Source organism: Musca vetustissima, unplaced genomic scaffold (assembly GCF_032173495.1).
Source record: "Musca vetustissima isolate MV318-11 ecotype Yass unplaced genomic scaffold, APGP_CSIRO_Mvet_v1 utg20336, whole genome shotgun sequence".
NCBI classification, from domain to species: Eukaryota; Metazoa; Arthropoda; class Insecta; order Diptera; family Muscidae; genus Musca; species Musca vetustissima.
In genome coordinates this window covers 522,520-532,161 of record NW_026886023.1, presented here as the reverse complement: position 1 = coordinate 532,161, position 9,642 = coordinate 522,520, and the positions used below count along the sequence as shown (strand labels likewise).

Here is a 9,642-nt window from a genome sequence, read left to right as displayed (position 1 = left end):
TGTCCATTGGAGGTGTGTATTTAATAACAACAAAAATCAGACTCAATCTCTTCATGTTGTTTACTCTAGGTTGCCGAACATGATATACGAAAATACTTTGGAAATTGTGGAAGTATTAATGAAATGGGGTTTCTAGTCGATTACACTTTTGAGAGTCTAAAAAGAGGATTTGTCCATTCTGCGAATGCCACGGATGCAGCCATGTAAGCAACTTATGTTTTCGTGACTCAGACTGCTATCGTAATCAAAGTGGTCTTGTTGTGTGTGTGTGGCTATAAAATGGAGTACTTGTCGTTGGATGACATAGAAGATGTTTGCAATGGTTATGGAAGACTTTTCAATGTATGATTATGTAGATACTTTTCTAGCCTAAGATATGCCTATACCGTCCTATAAAGCCCAAAAGAAGATGCATTGCAATGTCTGTAGAAATCTTAAAGGCATTCCAATGACTACAGAATATACTGCATTATATCTATATAGAAGTCAACGAGGTTTTTTATTGCTTTTTGGTTTGGTTTAAAAGAACGTGGCATAGCCGTCAACACAGATATAATTAATGAAGATTTCTGTTAATTGTAGAGTCTCGGGGGTATTTTTTTGTTTTAATTATATACCTTTTTATATGTATATTTATGTACAAGGAAATGCTTAAGAATATATATAATGATTTTCTATTCCAAAATACTTAATGTGCGGTTTCTTCTAGGTCTATGTGTTTTTCTAATATTTGCATTATTTCAATTTGGGCTTTGATTTTATAACGTCGCGATAGATTTTTCAAATATACGGCAATTACTTTCGAAAACAAGTCTTCGCTTTCCATTTTGCTTTTTGGGTTTTCTTGTTCAACGGGGCAATTTATTTATTTCGCTATATTTGGTTTAATGTCTTCGGTGGTATACGATAAAGCAGCGTAATGGACATTTGAGGTTGATGATGTACAGGAATTATTTTGGGTCTGCGAAACTCTATTTCTTTTATTTTATTTTTTTTTTTTTTGTAATTACTTACTTTGCATCACAGAACACTGAGTGACATCATCCTCCTCCTCCGTGTATGATGCGCATTTTATTTCTGATGCTGTTCTTTGTCCTGACTTCTCTTCTAGCTCGCCCACTTCTTGTTCCTCTCCTGTATTATCATTTAAATTATATTTTTCCGATTTCATTTGTGTGGTTTCACTATCACCACCCCCACACATCACACATTTATCCTGTGTGGTTTTATGAGAGATGTATCGTAAAGAACTGGGTCAAAAAACCCAAATTGTACGAAACTACCAGATCACATAGATCCAAATTGTTACAAGGATTCTAATTCTAGGTACTCGTTGGAACTCATCTTTTACTAAAGATTCATTTAAATTATTTACTTTACTTTATAATTAAAATACAATTAATTATAAGTATTAATTAAATAATAATAGCAGGTGGGATTTTTTATTATTTTATATATATTTATTTTATTATTTCAATAGCATATTTATATTATACTTATTGCAGTACGGGAACAGACCATTTATTTTGCGCGAATAATACAATATTAAACAATAATAATAAAATTATCGTTAGAATTAGCGAAATTATTAAAAAAAAGGGAACAAACAATGTTAAAAACGAATACAAAACGAATGGCAACGATAATAGAAAAAATATAACCTATTGGTGGTCACACTTATGGTCTACAGTACAGTTTTTCAAGTTTTGTATTTTCAATAGAAGTACATGAGGATAGGTATTTTTAGACCTTTAATTACATTAATAAGCCTTAAAAATAATCACAATATCGCATTGTTAGCCATGTCCAATTATCGTCAACTTTAACTTCCAATAAATCCTTCCATCCATCGTCCTCTATCCTTCGCATACTGCCCGATGGGATCCAAAGAATGAATGGTATCTTTCGTTGCCTTTGTACACGTTCGTCCTTTACCAGCTTATAAACATCATTGGCAAAGGATGACTCTATTTTGTAACAGCCGCTTACGTCAAGTTTTTCCAAATTTCGGCAATTTCTAATTACTTTCAATAGTCCATTTTCTATTGCGCATCGATTGTTAGGGCAGGAAATTGTCAACTGTTCCAATTCCGGGAGAAGTGCTACCTTTAGTATATATTCTTCCCTGACTACACCACGAGTGTAACACACCAACCCTTTTAGTTTCTTTAATTCCGAGATTTGTTTCGCACTCTCTGAACTCAAAAATAGGTTAGCTTCCAAACGTAACGAAGTCAATTGATCGCTCTTGTGTCTGGCCAGCTCATTAAAGAAGCTAATTTCGATGTCATCAGGGGTACGGTAATGAAGATCTTTCAGTTTCGGTAACGTGACCAAGAGATCAACTTGTTTCGAATATAAACAGCTGATTTCCAATTTTCGAAGATTATTTAAATATTTAACCATTTTCGCAATGTCTATTGTAGATTCCAAAGTTCTGCACTTGAGAATGGCAAGTGTATGTAATTCAGTTAGTTTTTTGCATATTTTCAACAAGTTGTCATTCTGCATATTTTTACAATCAGTCAAATCCAAATATTCCACCGTTTTCAGATGCCTAATATGTTTGCCTAAAAGATTATTAAACAGAAATGTTTTAATACGAAACCAGTAAGGAAAGTAGTAAAGTCTGACTGGGCCGACTATATGATACCCTTCACCACTTTGGGTATATTTTACATATGTATCGCCTTTTCGAAGGGAATGTTATTTCAGGATGTTGTGTCAATCGGCCTAGCTATGGGTCTATAGTGAACAATTTACTATAAATCGGACGAAAATACATATGGGAACTATATACAAAACTGAACTGATTTTCCCGAAACTCACCACTCATTATTCTAGACTCAATTCACTACGCTATGCGAAATTTCGTGCAAATCGGAGGATATAAAGGGACTTTGGTACACTATTTACCTAAAATCAGACGAAAATATATATGGGAGCTATATCTAAATCTGGACCGATTTTCTGGAAACTTCACACACGTCATATAATTCAGTTCACTATGCAGAATTTCGTGCATATCGATATATAGGGACATTGGTGCACCATTAACATAAAATCGGACGAAATTATACACGGAACCTATATCTAAATCTGAACTCATTTTCACGAAACTTAGCACACATCATTCTGGACCTAATTCAGTACCCTATGCCAAATGTCTTGCAAATCGAAAGATATATAGGGACTTTGGTGCCCTATTTACCTTAAATCGGACGAAAATATATATGGGAGCTATATCTAAATCTGACCCGATTTTCTCAATAGGGTTCGTTTTTGGGCCAAATAAGTGACTTGTGTCAAATTTCATCCAAATCGGATCATAAATGCGGCCTGTACGGACAGAAAGTGATTCTATGCATATTCTCAAAAGGAACCATGTGTCTATTTCGTTTCCTTTTGCCTGTTACAAACATATGCACAAAGACATAATACCCTGCACCACAGTGTGGTATAATGAGAAACTAAATATTAAACTCCGTGAGAACTCATTGTTACGTACATTTTTCATTAGATCCATTAACCGAGACAATTATGGTACCATGTTAGTATTTCAGATCTTTTTTATAAGTACCTGTTAATTTGCTATTGGACGCCAATGTTAGGTTTTTCAATTTCTTCAACTTCTTAAAGATCGCAACATGGGAATCACAAATATCTGTATATGTTAGATCTAGTGAATGTAGCGAATTACACATATTTGTAAATACAGATGTCTTCAATCTGGTTTCTCTCATTAAAAGCTCGCTGAGATTAGTACAATATAAAGTGACAAATTCCAAAATGCGATAGGGACAATCTTGTCCTTTAGCATAATCCACAAACTTCACCATGTGGGGACCGACAATTTCCAGAAAATCACGTACTTCCCACAACGTTAGTTCGAAATAATAGAAAAGGTTTGGTTCGAAACATTTATATTCGCGCTTGGCATACATTTCAAAGTGACTTCTTAAACGGCCGCATGTTCGTGCCACACTGACTTGATCCTTAAGCGTTAAATATCCAAATATGATTCCAAAGCAATCACTGTTTAAATTCAGAATTGATGTAATTCCTTCGGAACAATCGTATGTTTCATTGTCGTCGCAGACATAATTTTTAGCATCCGGTTGTTGCCAGCTATCATCAGCACAAACAGTTAATGGTTTCGTGTTAATAACATGTTCAGGTTTTGCCAATAGTCTGGGTATAAGAAAAAACACAAAATTAAATGAAACGCAAAAAAGTTAAGGGGTAGTGTTTTAAGTAATTGAAATCAAAAATATATATAATGATTCAGTTCAGAAGAAAAAGTCTTAGTATAGAAACCCTGTTTATATTATGGGGTAATATAAACAATTAACAATAAAAAAAAACTCGTTGACTTCTATATAGATATAATGGAGTATATTCTTTAGTCATTGGAATGCCTTTAAGATTTCTACAGACATTGCAACGCATCTTCATTAGGGCTTTATAGGTCTTCTTGGAATTTCTAAGGCTAGAAAAGAATATACATAATTCATTGAAAAGTCTTCTAAAACCATTCAAACAAATTCTAGACCTCCTAACGATAAGTTCTCCATTTTATAGCCACACACACACACACAACAAGAACACTTTTATTGTGAAGGCAGTCTGAGTCACGAACAAAACATTAAAATATGAGTTGCTTACTTGGCTGCATCAGTGTCATTCGCAAAATGGACAAATCCTCTTTTTAGACTCTCAGAAGTGTAATCGGTTAGAAACCCCATCTCATTGATACTTCCAAACTTTCCAAAGTATTTCCGTAGATCATGTTCGGCAACCTATATGTAGGAAGGAGTAAAATAATTTATTTTGCACCGATCCCTCAATAGATTAAATCTGAGTTTGTTTCATTAAATACACACCTCCAATGGACATTCAAATAAAATATTGTATACCAATATATTGTCTTCGGTGTAAGCTTTCCCATTGGAAAATGTAATTTTAGGTCTTTCATGATTATTCAAATCCAAGTTTGTGAACATTTTTTTTAAGTTTATGAAATTACTGAACTGACTGACGATAGCTAACTGGAACTTCTTTGTTACCATATGTCCAGTCAAACATAATTTGGGTGGGGTTTGAAGTGATATGAATCACTAAGTGTATGTTGCCACATTCACGGATATAATGTAGATTCGATTTTTCACGGGTAAGCATTTTAAGGATACTTCGTTTGTTCTTAGATTTGGATGTCTGCTTCCTTGTGGAATTTCCATACAGAGTAGTAGGCTTTTATGTTGTTTTTATCCAGTATAATATCGATTTTTTGAAGTAATGAAAGTCTGGTGTTTGAGTCGATATCGGGTCCATAGTTTGTATGGCTCCCCAATCACACCTGTCTGGTAATGTTGATCTTGTGAAGATGATGTCGCATTAGATTACGACCGAATCTTAATCTTGAAATTGTTGTCACTACTCCTCGGTGTATTTTTATGTTTTGAAACCTAGGGTGACAGTTGACTCTCGGTGAGAATGCGAAACGTCTGCCAAATATACTCGCATTCAATTTATCCTGCCAGGATTTTTACAGCTGATAATTTGGGCTAGTTGTTTTAGATCTGATGCAAACATTGATAATAATTGCAATAGAGTCCACGCACTCATTTCCGTCTGGCTTGGCATGATTCATCAATAGCACAAGCTTCCGCAGAATATATGGAGCATGTTATATTCAACGAAAAGGATGATTCGATGTTTAGCGAAGGTACCCATAAAGCGTAGCTGGTTCTATCTACAGTTTTTGTCAATAATATCAGTCAATAAAGTCAATAATATCAGTTGAAGGCGATCGATTTTTACGGACGTCAAGGTATGTACTTTTGGGAATTAATATGTTGGATTGAAGTGGATATTCATATTGAATGGGTCGGAGAAGTTTTATCAAATTATACCTCGTTTGTTTTCGATGATAAAGTTGGAAAAGAATAGGTCTGGTTTGAAATTTTTTATTATATCTTGCAATAAATGCATTTACTGGGCTTCTACAATCCGTAATCAAATTGCTCATCTAGTTGTTGACCAGTAGTTTAAATCTTTCCGGTAGCAGCATTACGGGTTTTTTTTTCGTTCGATCTGGTTGGGCTCTCTGTGGCTACTCCTTTGACCGGCTGAATGTCTGCCTGTTGCATGTAGATAGATAAGAATGTAAACATGCAGATGCACTCGGTGTATTTAAAATGATTCAGTAGTCTTGCCATTTAAAAATAAAAATCGGACCAAAATGCCGCAGGAAACAAATAAAAAAAGAAAATTGAAATAAAACAGTGCCTGGATTTTTTGAAAAATATTTTTTTCAAGTAACCATAAAGACGTGGAGTTTAAAAAAAAAACTTCTTTTAAAATAAAGCAGCCTTGATTTCTAAAATTATTGTCCAAAATAAAAGAAAGCCTGTAATTTTTAAAATATGTTTTTTTCGAAATAAGGGGTTACATTTTTTTCCAAAATAGAGCAGTGGTAGCATTTAAGTTTTGCGCGGAAGAGACCGATTTTTGTCCTTTTTAGGGACATTTTGGCCGATTTTTTTGTTGGAAGGGTAACACTCAGTTTGGATATAAATACACCGAGTGCAACTGCATGTTTACATTCGTACATATCTCTACATGCAACAGTTCAGTAGTAAGAAATTCCAGCCAGCTATCATCAGCCAGTTCAATAATTTCATCATCTTAAAAAAAAAATGTTGACAAACTTGGATTTGGATTTGTCGCCAAATTCTATGATTACACTTTCCAATGCGAAAGCTTACACCGAAGACAATATAGTGATTTACAATATTTTATTTGAATGTCCATTGGAGGTGTGTATTTAATAACAAAAAAATCAGATTCAATCTACTAATGTTGTTTACTCTTGCATATAGGTTGCCGAACATGATATACGGAAATACTTTGGGAATTTTGGAAGTATTAATGAAATGGGGTTTCTAGCCGATTACACTTCTGAGAGTCTAAAAAGAGGATTTGTCCATTTTGCGAATGCCACCGATGCAGCCATGTAAGCAACTTATGTTTTGTTCGTGACTCGGACTGCCTTCACAATCAAAGTGGTCTTGTTGTGTGTGTGTGGTTGAAGATGTTTGCAATGGTTATGGAAGACTTTTCAGTGTATGATTAGACTTTTCAGTGTATGATTATACTTAGATACTTTTCTAGCCTAAGATATGCCTATAACGTCCTATAAAGCCCAAAAGAAAATGCATTGCAATGTCTGTAGAATGACTAAAGAATATACTCCATTATATCTATATAGAAGTCAACGAGGTTTTTATATTGCTTTTTGGTTTTCTATTGCCCTATATCATAAAGGGGGTTTCTATACTAAGACCTCTTCTCCTGAACTAAATCATATTTTTGACTCCAATTATTAAAAACACTTTTCCTTACAATCTATTTTATAGGCCCGTACCAAATTCAGTGCGTTGCGTACTAAAATACCCACCTTCTCCTCTGAATGGAATCATATTCTATTATTTATTTCCATCATTTAAAACATTACACCTTAAATTTTTTGCATTTTATTTAATATTGTTTTTTTATTACATTACATTTTATTACAGGATTTTGGAAATACCGGAACATGTTATTAACATGAAACCAATACGTGTGTGTGCTGATGATAGCTGGCAACAACCGGATGCTAAAAATAATGTCCGCAACAACAATGGAACAAACGAATATACCAAAGAAATGTCTACATCAATTCTGAATTTAAACTATGATTGTTTCGAAATCATATTTGAATATTTATCCCTCAAGGATCAAGTCAGTGTGGCACGAACATGCGGCCGTTTAAGAAGTCTCTTTGAAATGTATGCCAAGCGTGAATATAAATATTTCGAACTATACGATTTCACTGAAGACGAGCTAACGTTGTGGGAAGTACGTGATTTTCTGGAAATTGTCGGTCCCCACATGGTGATGGTGGCTATTAGTGGTAAAGAAAATAAATGTCACGATCGCTTTTTGGAATATGTCAGTTTATATTGCACTAATCTCAGCGAGATTTGTTTAGTAGCACACAGATTGAAGAGGTCAGTATTGGATAGAGTCTTCACAAATTTGAGTTATTTGCTACTTTCACTGGATCTAACCTATGGAGATCTATGTGATTCCGATATTCCGATCCTCAAAAGGTTCACGAATTTAAAAAACCTTAGATTATGCCATCACAAATTAACAGGTACATATAAAAAAGAGATGAAAAACTAACATGCAACTATCATAACTATATCCTCCAGTGAGAACTCAGTTATGACTCTGATAAATAATAGCCTCTGTTAATGCAGCAAAAGAGAAATTTACATAACAATGAGTTCTCACGGAGTTTCATATTTGGTTTCACATTTTGTATTAAAACATATATTTTTTATTTTTTGATAATCTTTTAGGCCAACACATTAAGGATTTCAAAACGGTGGAATGTTTGAATTTGACTTCTTGTGACCGTATGCAGAACGACAACTTGTTGGAAATATGCAAAAACCTAACCGAATTACATACACTTGCCATTCTCAAGTGCAAAAATTTGGAATCTACAATAGACATTGCGAAAATGATTACTTATTTAAATAATCTTCGAAAATTGGAAATCAGCTGTTTATATTCGAAACAAGTTGATCTCTTGGCCACATTACCGAAACTGGAAGATTTTTCTTACAAAACAAGTGATGACATCGATATTAGCTTCTTTAATGAGCTGGTCAGACACAAGAGCGATCAATTGGTTTCGTTACGCCTCCAAGCTCGCCGATTTTTGAGTTTGGGGAGTGCGCAACAAATCTCGGAATTAAAGAAACTAAAATGGCTGGGGTGTCACAGCTCCGTTGATCTCACCGATGAAGCTGTAAAAAAACTAGCACTTCTGCCGGAATTAGAAGAGTTGAAAATTTTCTGTTATAAATTCACCATTGAAAAAGGACTATTAGAAGTAATTCGATATTGTCAAACTTTGAACACACTTGACCTATGCGGCTGCCGTGAAATAGAGGCATCCTTTGTCAGTGATGTTTTGAAGCTGTTAAGGGACGAACGTGTACAAAGGCAACGAAAGAAACCATTAATTATTTGCGCCATTGGATGTGTTATCGATGAGAGTGAGCTGGATTTTTCGGAATTGGATTTGGCAGGGGAATTATTGCATGTTAAATTCGATTTGGACACGTTAAAGGGTTGCCAATCATATTGTAGTTATTTTTAAGGCTTAAAAAATTACCTACTGTAATGTATTTCTATTGAAAATAGAAAATCTGAAAAACTACTGAAGGCCATAAGTGAGACCAATGGGTTTTCTATAGTCTGTAGAAGATCTAGATGTGTTGTAGTGCCTAAAGATGGCCTTTCGAAATCAAACAAGGCCTGGATTAAAAAAAAAAATATTTTTTCAAGTAGCCAACAAATCGTAAATTTTTAGATTTATTACAATTTTTTTTTTAAATCTATAATATTTTGAAAAAAAAAAATTTCAGACTGGATTATTAAACAATATTTTTTAAGGTTTAGAATTTTTTAAATTGTTTTTTTTTTCGAAATAAATAAAAGTAAGAAAACCCCCTGTAAATATGCTCTTCAATATTATGTTTATTTAATAAAAATGAAATAATAATAATATGATTATGATATACA

The 9,642-nt window shown here is 33.9% G+C and overlaps 1 protein-coding gene across 1 annotated transcript; it reads left to right on the top strand.

Moving 5' to 3' along the window:
- Window positions 1-6,698: 6,698 nt before the first annotated feature.
- On the top strand, window positions 6,699-9,217 carry LOC133333533 (uncharacterized). The gene is made up of 4 exons (XM_061541850.1): window positions 6,699-6,818; window positions 6,882-7,015; window positions 7,578-8,125; window positions 8,409-9,217. The coding sequence occupies exons 1-4, from the start codon at window positions 6,699-6,701 to the stop codon at window positions 9,215-9,217; spliced, it is 1,611 nt and encodes a 536-aa protein (XP_061397834.1).
- The last annotated feature ends 425 nt before the right edge of the window (window positions 9,218-9,642 follow it).